The sequence below is a fragment of the Taurulus bubalis genome (genome assembly GCF_910589615.1).
Source record: "Taurulus bubalis genome assembly, chromosome: 4".
Lineage (NCBI taxonomy): Eukaryota > Metazoa > Chordata > Actinopteri > Perciformes > Cottidae > Taurulus > Taurulus bubalis.
Window position 1 is genome coordinate 8185412 of NC_136592.1, and position 14855 is coordinate 8200266.

Below are 14855 nucleotides of genomic sequence, written 5' to 3' on the forward strand. Positions count from 1 at the left end.
CACACACTCTTAATGAGTGAACTTTGTACAAATGAGACGGTTCATATATTTTTTCATATACACACTCCTCTTCGTTTCTCTCGCTCCCCTCTAGACATTAACGAGTGCAGACGCAGGAATGGAGGGTGTTCCCACCTGTGTGTGAACCAAAAAGGTGGCTATAAATGTGCCTGCCCACCCTCCCATCGGCTCTCCTCCTACAGCTGGAAGAAATGTTTACCAAGGACAACAGCGGGCTCTGCTGGCTGAGGTGTGTGAAGACACAAGAAATGAAACAAAAAAGGACTATCATGAGACAGGTCTCTCCAACCCAAAGAATCATTGGACCCAGGAAACTGGCAAAACACACATGATAAGAACTTGAGGGGTTACTTAATGAACACATGACCTGTCTGTCCAACTTGTTTGATGGATTTCAGCTATTTCCTTCTTAAAACTGTATTTTCCCCAATTGATTCAGAAATTGACCCATTTGAATTGTCGTATTTCTGATCATGTTGTGTGTATATATTGTGAATGAACACACACACACACACACACACACACACACACACACACACACACACACACACACACACACACACAGACCCTTCTACTGCTTGTTGTAGAAAACAATATGTGGCAGTAAATGATAGGTTACCATCGTTAGTTAAATTATTTTATTTTTGCATGAACATGTATGATCATGATGTTCGGGTCAGCATTAAATATATATCAACATTTACTGTTTTGATTTCAAAATGAAAGTACTGGGATGGAAGCTTCTTTTTTTCCTTTCTGTGCTTCTCAGACTTACAAAGATCCAATTCAACATACTCCAGACCTCTCTGCTACTTTATCAATATCTGGCTGCACTGCCATTCCATTCTTTACCTATACATCATGAAATATATATATATATATGAAACGCTCCTAGATACCAGTATTAAAGCAGACTTCTAGCCCAACGTACCAGCAATAAACGTATCTTCACTTTACACAAATGAACAAACCATCAATATGTTGAGGTACGAGCACAACTTGACTCCCCATATCAGTAGCAAAATCTTGTGAGTGGCACTCAGATATGCAGAGAGCAGACAGATGGATTCATTGCACAAAAGATACACAAAAAGCTCTTGGCATTCAAGGTAAGCAATGATTCTTGTTCCCATACAGGTTTATATTGATACAAGACTTTGTTTATGTATCATCACCACTGAATTATTAGAAATATATACTTATATATTTAAGGTCATCCATTACAGTAGAATAATACATTATTATATTACTAAATACAAATAAAACAAAAAAAGTAACAGAGAAAAAATAAAAGTATAAATTATTGATTTGAGGGAAATAATTTGGGTTAACAAATTCCAAATAAATTATTACTCCGATAACGGCAGAGCTCTTTAGAATTATAACCTATGACACACTTGATTACAAGATAGTTAACTGTTTATATAATATTCTAACACACAACACCAAGTACAGAGATGTACTAATATATTAGCAAATTTAAATGTACATATAATGCATGTTAGTAAGTCCTGTAAACACACATTTGAGCTGCATGTTTAAGAAATAAATAAGTTCACAGTTCAGACCTGATTTGAAGTCAGCTGCCAACGCCATGATGTTACATCAGTGGATGAGAGCTTCAGAGTTTATTGAAGAGTAAATACTCACAAGTCACACATGAATCGTGCAAACTGATAATGAGAAGCTTTGGCCAGATGATCCTCTCCCTGTAAAACATGTCTTCAGGTGTTCAGTCTGCTTTTTCACTGCATCAGGCAGCTGGAGCTCGGCAGGAAGTCCTGCACATAAGTGATCGCCGCCTTGGACAGGTAGGTCATGGTGCCAAAGCTGCCACTGGGGGCGCTGTCGTAGAAAAAGTTGCAGATTCCTGTCGCTGGGTCCTTCTCCAGGAAATAATCACTGACACTGTGGGACTTCTGGGTAAGCAGAGGCAGAAGAGAGAGAACCCCGGTCAACATACACAAACATCCCTTCAAACTAAAACGTGCCTCTTGCCGTCGGCTATCTCTGTACCTGCTCGCTGAGGAAGAGGTCGTTGGCCAGATGCAGGATGCGGTCCACATGTATAATGCCGCCGATGCTGTCCACGTCCACGTCAGCGACCAGGCCCAGAACCATCACAGTCTCCACGAGCAGCTGCCGGTACTCTGGTTGGGGGACGTGGTTCAGGACGGACTCAACCTGCACCGCAAACTTGATCTCTCCCTCTGTCATCTACAGAGAAAACACATTGTTAAATACACACACAATCTCACACAGGAAGTCTTAAATCCAGCTTTAGTCTGTGGGACGCTACTTCTCTCGTGGTTGACGAGGGCAACACATAGCCATCGATGGACAGGCCGTGGCACTTCTGAAGGATCTTCCAGACCTTCTGGTAGAAGCCCACTGGTGCTCTGTTGATAGCTCCATCCAGCCTGCGTCTCCTCAGCCACTGGCCTTGCCTGTCCTCCCAGTGCAGCTGTCCATCTCCTGGGCCGGGGCCCACTGGGGACAGGATGCCGCTGGGGGTGGAAGGGCTGCTGCAGCGCTGTGGTGCAAGGACAGGAATACACCTTTACACATATTCAGTGGAGCGTTTTAAACCTTATCTCCATGTACTGTAAACACATTCCTTAGATACACCATTTACACTTGTCAGTTGTGTCTATACCACTCTGACTTTTCACCACAGGATGAAGAGGTTTTCCCACTCACGTTAGCATGTTTTTACAAATCATTTCTTAAGAAATGATCACTGAAAACCCTTTTAGTTTGTTTAGGAGGGTTTCATTTCCAATTGTTAATGGCATTTAGCTCTAGTTCCTATGGAGTTGAATGTACTGTTGTGAGCACTTTGTGCAAATAGCAGAGAGCCTCAAACTCGTCTTCAGCCGCTGACTAAAGTGACATCACTTGAGACCAAAAAAAAGGGTTTAGGAAACTTTTCCCACATTTTGCAGTCGTACTCCCCAAGACTCTGATGTTTAGAATCAGTGGTTTCCCTTGAAGAGAGTGATCACCATTCATAAGTCTGAAATGAATCGTTCCTCCTGCATCACCAGGTATTTGGTACTGACAAGAGTAATAGCACATGCAGGTGTGTCACCATAACAATACATGGAAATAAGGTTGACATATACAGTCTCTCATTCTCACACAAAATTATACTTTTAGCCCGTATCTAAAGTTATACAGTCCATGCAATCATTCATGCATATTAATACACTTCAGCAGACATGTAAAAGGACAAGGCTGGTGTTATTATTAATATTCTTTGTGATATCAATCATTAATGTAATAAACAAAAAACAAAGTCAGCCTTATCCTTGAATGCAGAGACACACAACATGTTTAGCCGTCTACAGAAAATACTAAATACAAAACTACGGCAACCCTACGGAGGACAAACCAAGTTAATTGGAAGCCGATGAGGTGGAATGGTTTACCGTGGAGCGAGGAGATGTGACATTGCTACTCAAGGAATAACCGCCGCTGAAGATCTACACATGGGTATGGATGACAGAGAAGAGTTCGAGATGGTTCACATGGTTCTCGTACTACAGACATGATGATTCTGCAGCCACACAGAGAAGTTTGACCTGGAGAGGGAAACTCAACGTGTGCAACTAGTGAGAAGTAAAATGACTTTACTGCTGATGACAATAAAGACCATTTGACAAATGATGCCACTCCATGCCGAAATACTATCACAGAATGTGTGTGGGCTACTCAAAAGCAGCCTAATTAAGGTCTGGATTGGTTCAGGAACGCGGGAGTTGAATATAATTGAAATGAATGAAAAACACCATCTTTACAGAAACCATTACCATCCATGTGATAGGAGTAACAAATCAAAATCTCCCACTGATATGTGAAGAAGTGAAAATCGTTCCGGCTATGGACGGAATGTTAAGGGCCAGCGAGGTGTATGACGCAAGGCTGACGTTAGAAACATGCTAAAATATGATCAAGCCCAACCCACACTGAGAGGCCGAGAGTCATCCAGCTGAAACCCAAGAGCAAGAACACTGTTATTCTATTCAGATAGAGAGAGAGAGATCAAAGCACATGAAGCCCATATCACAGCATATTGACAAAGACACACCCCGATTATTATTTCATGTAGTTTTTTTATGTTCATTTGTATTCCCACCTGTTTTATCTCGCTCTTCAGCTTGTGTATCCCTGTGCGCTCAGTCTTGGTGGCTCCGGTGTGGCCGAGTTCATGGATGGAGATAGCAGGACTCGTGGCTGTTGACTGGATTGGGCGCACTGATGAACAGAGACAAAACAAACAAGGCCGTTGGACCCTTATGCTGTAGCCTGGTTCCAGACCTCTGAATTGCTGACCATGCAAATGGCTCAGTGGGGCGCTTTGAGCTGATTGCTCATACCAATAGATACTAAAAGACAAAGTGAAAATGTTGACCTGCTGGCGGCACTAGAGTGAAAGTTAGAGGATCACCAAAGCCAGCAGGATTCATCCTCTGGGGACCATGAATGTCAGTATGCAATGTCGTGGCAAACCATCTCACAGTCAAGACTTTTCCGTCTGGACTAGTGATGGATTCACAGACAGAATGCTGCACGGCACACAAAGCATGAATTGAACTTAACAGCAGCTGCTGCAGCTTCAGTGTCTTACAATTATCTGTTCGCTCCACTTGATTTGGGCTCATCCTGGCATCTTTCATTGCCTAAACGTTCTCACTAAACTAAGGGTGCACCATAAATGAACACTCGCACTTATACTGTGAAGAGGAAACCGGGGAAACTCACTGCTCCTCTCCACCCCAAACTCTTTGCCACTGAGGATGTGATGCAGCAGGTTTTTCATGCCAAAGGGACTCAGGCTCATCAAACTCTCTGACGCCTCTTCCCCTACAGAGATGATACAAAGTGTTTTATTGACATTTATTTGAACCATGCAGGGTGGTTTATGTGTTACAGTGTGTGCTGCTTGGTCCTCCTACCAGAGCAGTGCAGACTGCGAGCCAGCTCAGTGGCCATCACCTGCATGATGAGTCCTATCCTGAGGCGCAGCATGTCCCCGAACAGAGCCGGCTGGGAGCGCACGTACATGGCTAGATAGACCATGATTTCCTATATGACAAACACACACAGCTAGAGCGTCTGAAAAAAGTCCTGCGGCGGCCCAAAGGTTTGTAGAGTTACCTGAGTGAGTACGGCTATACTGATGTCCTGACCACTGGCTTCATAGATGAGAGTGTTCAACTCCTCGGGAGGAAGTGGACTAAAAAGAAACAGTGAGGAGGAAGAGTTGGTTTATTACGTGGTTATGCTTTTAACAAACCCTTAACTTGAGCAGGAAATCTCTTCAGCCACACCAGCTTACACTGTGATGACTCTTTCTCTGGGTTCAGGGGGTAAGCCCACAGTCAGCTGCTTGTGGTGGGAAATCAGATCTGTGCAGGCCTGAGGGGAGAAAAGCAGGTTTATTTTTGAAATTATTAAAATTGTCTCAGAAAGTATTGATTCTGCCTCTTTTTTAAGTTATTCAGCAGGTTCAAAGTGTTCCTCAGTCACTTCATCATTTGGATTTAAAACAGATATAGTTTGAATATTTAAAAAAACACTTCATATTGGGCACTAAAAGCACAAAGCAAATTCCTTGCATGTAAAAATCTACTGATTCTGATTCTGTTATGGTTCTGTTTTTTTTCTAATGGCCAATAGATGGTGATAGAGACTTTGAGTTTGAGAGGCTTTTTTAATTTTGTATTGGACTCTGTATAACTTCTAATTTACTGAATCTTTTCCATCGGCATCATCAGTCAACAACTCATCAAACCCAATGTGTTAAACTTGCCTGGCATCTATAATCAAATAATGTGAGTCGCTGCTACAGGTCGAAGAAAACTTTCAAAAGAAGGCTTTCCAGCCCCTCTGGGGGAACGACACAGGCAAGAGTGTCAATCAAGGGTCTGCAAGGCTCCTTTCAGGTCCTGAGTGGGGTCCAAAGGTCAGTTTTGTATCAGGCCTAAACGTTTAGGCTTATTCAACTGACAAAGAACTCTTATCTCACTGACTGCTGAGCCACTCTGTCGTCTGCTGTGATAGAAAGACTTCTCACTGACCTCAGCGAGGACCTCCACTCTCTTGTGTAATATCCCAGAGATGTATCTGATGAGTCCCCACTCTTTGCAGGCCCCGGCTTGAACGTACAGCTCCTCCAGCAGGGAACGCACGCTGACCCCGCCCTGCCCGGGACCTGACAACTCCACCAGCCAATCAGCTCCTCTAGTTATCGAAAACAACAACAACGACAACAAAAAACACACAAGCACACACACACACACAGGATGGGTCATTTAAAAAATAAAACTGTTGACTTATGTGTGTGTCAAAGCTGAAAATAAGCTGTGTGTGTGTGCGTAGCGGTCTCTATGTCCGTACTTCATTGCATAAAGGATGTAGAGTATGTCTGCCTGGTCCTGCAGAGTCGGACACTCTCTCAGCTGCCTCACCAACGTTGCAAAGTCGGTGTTGCCCTGGGAGTCTCGAGGCAGGTGCAGTTCTGCAGCGCTGTGGGACTTGAGAGGGATGCCAGCGTAAGATAAATACACCTCAGAGCAACAGCAACGTCACATGAGAAACAAGCTTCTTCTGCCGGGCCTACCTTGTGCTGCTTTACATTTGGGCCATGCTGAGGAAGAGGAGGAGAAGGAGGAGGAAGAATTTCAAGTAGGTTGAGAGCTTTTCGGCGTTTGCTCCTGACAGGAGTCACAGGTAGATACATGGAAGACTCTGGAATACACAAATGACGTGAAAGATGAGGGCTTTCTAGATGCGGCCGAATCGTTAGCATTCTTGGTGTAACTAGTTTGACGTGATTTGTATCGTACCACGAAGACATTCCTGACCCAGTTATAACAACCTCAACACAATTGACTTTGTTGTATTCAGAATCAGATTAGATTTAGAGTTGGCAGGAGTGAAAGAACAAGTTCAGAAAGTGGTTTCAAACTATCTAATTGTGCCTCTAAAACCACATGTCAGGTGGCTGCATTGAATTATGGGCTATCGAGGCTATTGTCAGTCAATATTTACATTAATCTGCAGGAGACAGAGAATAAAGGTTGCATAACAAACTTTTTTTTTTTTTTTTTTTCTTTTCAGCAAGGCCTGAAGCTTTACGTTCAACCTCTATCAAACCCCAACCGCGGGCGTCAGCATTACAGGAAACTATTCAACGGGGAAACTCATTCGTCTGATTCCTAATAACTCACTGGGAATGTTCAGGCCCTGGACCTGGGCCATGAAGGACAGGATGTCTCTGGTGGTGTGTTCAGCACTGAAGACGTGGTGCTGCCCCCTCTGGATGGGAGGAAGATGGCACTTGGTGGTGGTGCTATGGAGAAGCTGGGTGAGGTACTGGTCAAACATGTCTTCTGAGCCCTCTGGAGTGCAAAACAACAACAACATTCAATGCATTACTTACAGTTCAATCGAATAGGACTTCCAGGAACACACACTTCACCAGCAACTACCTGAGAGCCCACAGTTGTTATATTCCTGTCCATATTCTTCATCGTCCCTCTCATCCTCCAGTAAGCTGTCGTCGTCTTCTTCGTCCAGGAAGCTGAGGTGAGTGTGGAACGAAGTGGTCTGGACACTGGAGAGGTCCGACATCTGCACCCTGCGACAACATCCACACTGTCACATGACAGACATTGCAACACACTAATAGGATGACGTGTCTGTGTCACAGATGGAAACAGACCTCGCTCCAGCAAAATAGCCATCCTGTAGCTTCCTGAGGGTCGCTAGGATACACGGATCAATCGCATCTCCGTCTTCAACTGGACATGAAAAGTAAACAAATGCTGTGAAGCGACAAAATAGCAATATGGATTGTAACCTAGACCTTTTTGGCCAGATTAATCCTTGTTCCACCTTTTATGATGTCTATGTTTCCCCCCTCAAACATGTTTTGGATGACATTTCTACAAACTGCTGGAATGTAAATTAAATGCGAGAAGATTTCACGCATCAAAACATCCATCAACTCTGAAAACGTAATCTGTGAGACTTCAGCTCCAGGTTAAGAGCCGTATTACCCAGCATGCTGCGGGTGATGGGGAAAGTGAGCGTGGGCCGCCCCGTCATCCTCCAGCTAGAGAAGAGATAGGCCAGCTCCATTCGTAACATCTCCACAATCATCTGGTTGTCCAGCGCCAGGTAGAAATGGTGCTGATCCAGAAACTGGAGGACAGGACAGAAAGAAAGAAACCAAAGTATTAATCAGACGTATTCATTCCTGGTTGTGAGCATTGCAACATCTTAAGCCAGGTTTACCTGGGGGGTGAATATATAAAAGCGATTTCTGATCTCGTAGAATTTGGATGTTCCCAGAACTCCGATGTGTCTGTAGGGCCGGCCGCTCAAACTCAGCTTCTTGCAGTTCCCTGCGGCAGAGACACGACGTTGCTCTCATTATTATCACACAGACATGCACATGCACACTGAAGAGAGCAGTGCTAGGTGCTCGTTTACCCAGTCGGGCATAGACATGGCTGAGGATGCGAGCAGGCATGACCCGGATAGGTCGAACCTCTGACATCGTCTGGACCACGACCCCGTGATCCCTGAGCAACTCCTTGATCCCCTCCGACTCGGCTACAACACAAACTGACACACACATGTTAAAAGAATACATTATAATTTGCCTTCAAGAGGGGAATCTGTGTATAAACCAACACTAACATCAGTACGACACATCACGTGGGATTATTCCTTCTTTTTTGCCCCCGATGGTTGTTTCTATATCTTTTATTATTATTATTTTTCCACTTCCTGCGGGATTTAAATATTTTTTTTCTGTGACATTTTTCTCTCAAACTAATGATCAATCACCAACCTTGTACCACAACATCTGGCTTGAAGTTTGTAGAGAATCTCCTGTTGAGGGGGTCTATCTCTCCTGGTGCTAAAAAACCCTTCAGACATTAAGAAAAAGAGAGAAGACGTTACAGAGGCAAACGATGGCCGTGTTCTTTGCAAATTTGTATGTTTACTAAAGAGATGTAGTTTGTATAGCTCCATTGTCTACTGTAGACATCTTGCAAAGGTGAATTTTTTTCCTCATTTACAATTTGTTTTTTATATCAGCATTTTTTCAGACAGCGACAAAGTGTTGCAAGCCAACATGAGTGGTGAAGGAGCCTGTGAATACCTCGGCCAGCAGACAGCCCAAGATGTAGAGCGACTGTCCCCACATGTGCGGCAGCTGCCCCATGGCCACCCTGTCCACTGAGTGAGGACTGCTGTACTCCTCCTCCACCTGTTGGACGGCAAACATTTATACAGGTCATAGATGTAAATAGACCAAAAACGATAAAGAATACGTTCAAACTTTTTTGTCAACAGAAATTAAATAAATCAAGATTCATAGCGGATATCAACGCTAAAGGTAATTAATATCAACATAAAATTACAGATTAATTTGTCGTTCATTTTGGTTTTGATATTCAATTCACAGCAGGTTCCGTATTTAAGGTTTACATGTCTGCTCATTGTACTGCTTTTTTTACTCTTACAAAAATGTTATTAATGCAACACAAACAATGGAACTGAACATTGTATATCCAACTTATAAACATGAAAAACTGAAGGTTTTGAACGTTAAAGACGAGTCCTGTCATCTTCATGAAACAGTTCATCTCAGATCTTCCATGACAAACAGACTGGTTTGTAGTTTTTTTTCCAGACATTGCAACTAGAATGAGACTAGAAGAATAGTGCATCTGCCATACTTGTGTGATGGAAGTGGGATACCTTGTCACGAGGCACAGCATAAAGCTCAGGCAACAGTTTGATGCCATTCTTCCCTCTGATCAAAATGCCCTCCAGGGCCTCACGGTACTCGTGCACCTGTTCAAGGGCCACAGTCATTTGTTCACTATTACATCTGCAGCTGAAGCCATTCAAAGTGACTCCACCAGTTGTGTGACTACAGCAGAAACCGGACCAGTGTGTTACCTGCACTTGATCTCCAGCGAAGATGCCGTCCAGGATGAGATAGGTCCAGAACACGGGCCACTCGCACTCGATATTCTCAAACAGTTTAAGCTCTGCGGGATCGTAGTGCAGCCGAGATGGGTCCTAGTCAGAAAACAGGTTATACATATTAAAACAATTATTCGGTCCCCGCTGCATGATTTCTGCAGCAGCTAAATACATTATAAATCTCAGCTCGTAGATGAAAATCGTACCTCTTTAGGACAACGATATCCATCCCGGATGAAGCGGCAGCAACCGTAACGACCCTGAAATTACACCAAAGAGTGGAAATGTCAGCATGCGAACGAGGAGAAAGGAGGAGCGTGTGAATCACTGAGTTGAGTGTGTGTCGTGTCTCGCTCAAACCGCACCTGCAGTTTGCTTATGATCTCCGACTTAGTGATGGCCACCAGGTCGGGGTCCTCGACAGCAAAAGCAGGGTAGGAAATGACAGCCAGAAGACCGGCGTCTATCTCCTTTGACGTTGACGCTCTTGGCAGCATGGAGCACAGGATGGACTGAGGGGAAACACATGAGACGTGCTCAGCAGGAGAAAGATGAGCAGAGGCGATGCTGAGGGGGCGGAGAGGCCGAGCCAACGGTACCTGACAATGTTCCACCTCATCCGGCAGAACGTGGATGACTGACTTCGGCCCCCCATGGGCCCCAAAAAGATCCAGCTCATCTATGGCCTCCAGGGCTGCCTGCAAACCACACACACACACACACACACACACACACACACACACACACACACACTTAATACAACACTTTCCTCTTGTGGTCTTCATGTATAGTATGTCATAAATGCTGGCGACAAGAAAATGTACCTTAGCAATTCCTACGGAGCTGCCATTGAGCTCGGGGATGCCCTGGTTGGTCTTATCACCTCGCTCCCACATCCCATAATCCTACAGGGGGATACATGTAATGACATCATTTTTTCTTTTTCTCCATACTCTCCCTGTGACTTTAGTACACCAATTTACCATTGCACTGATATACTTCACGCCACATCCAAATTTCTTTTCATGTTCAAAACAATCAGCCCCCAAATGTTACTCACCGCCACTTTGTAAGCAGCCTCGATGTAGAAGACCAAGTTCTGTATGAAGGCCACTTCATCTATGTTTGAGATGATGCGAAGACCTGCGTGAGAACGTGACACACTCAGCGAACCACTCATGGGCGGAGGGGGAGCATCACTGTTTGCTAGAGTTTAAAATCATGTGTGGCGTCTTTGAAACCAAAAGTCTCCTTTAAAAAGGGGCACCGGGCACCGGTACCTGAGGCGGTCATCTGCGCGAGCATCAGCAGGTAAATAGAGGTGGCATCCACCTGGAGATGGCCCCACTGGTCGTCCCCGACAACCGTGGCACAGGTGGGAGTATCGTATTTGGCGTGCAAGCAGTCCGTCGTGCTCTGAGTGTGTTTGAACTTCTCCACCTTGGCCACCTGAATACACAAAACACACACAAATGTCCACGGTGTTCGTCTTGGCCAGAAGATACTAAACGAGGGATATCAGCACAAGAAGTCAAGACGCCTGAATGGTTGTATTCTTTGGGGGTTGTTAGAGAGCAGAAAGGAAATTATAAGAGAGAGAGGAGTGTGTTACATGTACAGTAGAATCTCACCGATGCTCCATATCCTGTTATTGATCATGAGAACCAATGAAAGCCTTGTTTACAGGATTAGAACATTATAAAGGCTTCTGCTGTTTCCCAGTCAGTCGTATATTCAGGCCGACTGATGATGATGATGATGATGATGATGATCATGATATCGCTGCAGCAGAGGATGAGGTCTCTTTGCTTTATGTCTCCCGGAGCACTGCAGCATTTTAACGCTCTGCTGGGTATTTTGGCATCTTCGTAGTAATTCCAGGAATGCAAGATGAGAGCAACAAACAACACACAGAATTGACTGGACCCAGGCTTTCACTTCAACACATTGTTAATAATTAGTTTGTTTATCTTTCCGACTGACTGGCGATGTCGCCCGAGTTGGTCGTGCCTGTGCAGATAGGAGCAGAACGCTGGAGGGGCTGTTTACATAGAACGGTTTGTATAAATACCACAGGACCCCAGATAACATGTGGTGGTTTCTAAGAACCAGAAGGCATATTTACACTTATCGGATTGTGCACCGCCAAGGATATGATGTTGAAATGTGCAAACAGCTGCGTCTTACCTGTCTCATCATGCACTGAAGGAGCCCCTGCATCAGTTTCACCACACTCTGCCGACAAACAACAACATCCGTGAGCGACTGAAAATCCAACAAAACATTCCCACAATCCAACTTGTTTTAGTTTTTTTGTAGAAAAGAGGCGAGGCATCACACATCACTTTGCTGATTCCGATTAATCCGTTCAGTTCAAGGGTCGTTCACATTTTGTTCTCCGCTAAGCGTTCACATCAAAAACAAAGGCAAGGTGATGATTGAAATAAGGACTGCAATAAATCATTTGTATTACTGAGTAATCAAACATTGTATTAAATATATTGAGTTATTGGTGATCATTAAATCTGTCAAACAAGGTAAAAGAGCTAAAAGTGATATTTTTAATTTGCTTTCTTTCTCCGACTAACAGCCAAAAATCTAAATTATGTAATTTGTAATAACATTATATATGAATAAAATAAAATATTTCAACTTTATGAATTAGTAACAAGCTATTTTTATTGCTAGATTACCTTCATTTCCAACACAACAAATTGGTTATCTTTCCATTCTTTACATCAAGAATGATGGCCGATTAATTAACTTCTTTTAGCACTGACTTAATTATTTTTACAATAATGTGACGCACCATGAAAGGTGGAACAAACATAAACCCTCTGCGAACATGAACCCTGTCTGTGTCACAAACACACCTGCTCCAGTTCGTAGGCCTTGGCCTTGTCCTCATCGCGGTCTGCATTCTTGCGGTACGCCATGCCCAGCCCCCACACGGCCAGGACGCTGTACACATTGTCCCTCACCCAGGCATCCTTCATCTGGGCACTGGCAGGGAGAAGTCCCGTCACTGGGTTCTGACACACACACACACACACACACACACACACACACACACACACACACACACACACACACACACATTACATTTAGCTGACGCTTTTATCCACTTACAATAAGTGCATTCAACCATAAGTACAAACTCAGAACAACAACAATCAAGAAAGTACAATTTCTTCAATAAAGTCAAACTACAAAGTTCTATCAGTAAGTGACACACACACACACACACACACACACACACACACACACACACACACACACACACACACACACAGTAAGGACCGGGTGGACATGACGAAGACAAGCAGCAAATCCTGATATCCGAGAAGCTGAAGCCTGTGTTTGCATTTTTGTTTGGAAAACGAAACGTTAAGTCGATTTTCTAAATAGTTGATGATTCATTTTTGCATCAATTAACCACACAATCTGGTTTAAGATTTGATTTTGACGGTTGGCTTTTGCTATATTCCGAGAAATACTAGCATTGAACATGAATGAAATATAAGGCAGTATGAGAGAAGGCAAATAAAACATCAAAGTATTAATGAGAGTAAATGTGACTTTAAGTTGGGTTTGTGCAATGTATACACTCCTCTGAAACCAAACCTACACCCTGGCATCAATGGCATTCATGCTGTGGAAGGACATGCAGCACTGTTTTCCATCAGCTGCAGACCCTCTGGGTCACACATTTAAACTTAGACAGCTGTAGACTGTTGAAGTGCTGACAGATAAACGTGCACAGGGCTCCTCAGCCTCCTCCTGAGCCTGAACTTTGCTCACGCCTTGTTTATTTCTATGCAGCTCAAATCTGGTTGAACCTCAACCTATACAGGCTGCAAAACACCTGCATGCCTAACATATTTCTGCAGGAGACAACGGAGGACTTGTTGACAACGATACAACAAAAATCTACTAAACTAGACCGTTCCCATTCAATTAAATGCAGTGTAAGTGCAATGGCTCCAGGGCAACTATGATATACTTGTATGCTAATTTGATGTTGCTTTACACTTCAACTCCACTATTTTGGAATGTTTTACTCCACCTCATGTGTTTGACAGCTTCAGTGTTGCACATTGTGACCTTCATTTACCAATGATGTAACAGATATAGCATTCTGAAATGGGCTGTGTTGCATAATACGTACGTTTTTTTTTTTTACTTTTCTGTGTATTTTGATGCCAACATGAGTACATTCATGGAAGTAAATACAGGGACTTGTACTTGTAGCAGAACGCGTCTACCCCGGTGGTATTGCTGTGTCTCTCCTGCATGGGGTCTGATCCGGACTCACCTGGTGGCACAGGATCGTCTCTTGGACCAGCCTGGCGTAGCCATCCAGCCTCACTCCTGAGTTACTGCGGCTCCTCATCCTCACTGCGCACACGACACAGCAAGTTATGTGTGTGAACACGTAGCTAGATACTGAAGTTGCATCGGTAAATGTGGCTTCATGGTGAGTGATAGTAACTCACCGCGCAGGGTTAGTGATCCATCCTTCCGGTCCTGCGGCGCGGATGTAATGCGGCAGCTTCGCCGCTCTGCAGAGGCTGCCGCTCGGCCACAGCTCGCGAGCTAGGAGCGAGTAGCATCCAGCTGTTTTTGACAACACGAACAATACAAGCCTCACACGTAAACACACAAACCGCAGGACGTGTAGGGCCTTACAGGTGACAACACACGTGCGGTTTCACAGAAACGGAGCGCGTGCAGAGTCCCAACGCAACTCAACTGTACTTCCGTTCTGGAAAAAGAAAAACAAATGTATTACATTATGTTCCTGTTGTTTCAGTGTTTGA

At 44.1% G+C, this 14855-nt stretch overlaps 1 protein-coding gene across 1 annotated transcript; it reads right to left on the reverse strand.

The window, feature by feature from the left end:
• Positions 1–414: 414 nt before the first annotated feature.
• LOC306735270 (phosphorylase b kinase regulatory subunit alpha, liver isoform) lies at positions 415–14544 on the reverse strand. Its single transcript, XM_079216725.1, has 33 exons — positions 14532–14544; positions 14351–14433; positions 12909–13067; positions 12223–12270; positions 11316–11484; positions 11096–11178; positions 10860–10940; positions 10635–10733; positions 10401–10547; positions 10242–10295; positions 10009–10131; positions 9805–9900; positions 9203–9310; positions 8888–8966; positions 8524–8658; positions 8326–8435; positions 8088–8232; positions 7751–7829; positions 7518–7666; positions 7257–7427; positions 6647–6774; positions 6424–6560; positions 6105–6267; positions 5363–5442; positions 5182–5260; positions 4980–5109; positions 4786–4887; positions 4160–4278; positions 3989–4012; positions 3453–3506; positions 2321–2554; positions 2038–2238; positions 415–1940 (listed from the first exon to the last, which is right to left on the reverse strand). Exons 2-33 carry the CDS (start codon positions 14426–14428, stop codon positions 1767–1769), a joined length of 3738 nt encoding a protein of 1245 aa, XP_079072851.1. The 5' UTR covers positions 14429–14433; positions 14532–14544; the 3' UTR covers positions 415–1766.
• Between the last annotated feature and the right edge of the window lie 311 nt (positions 14545–14855).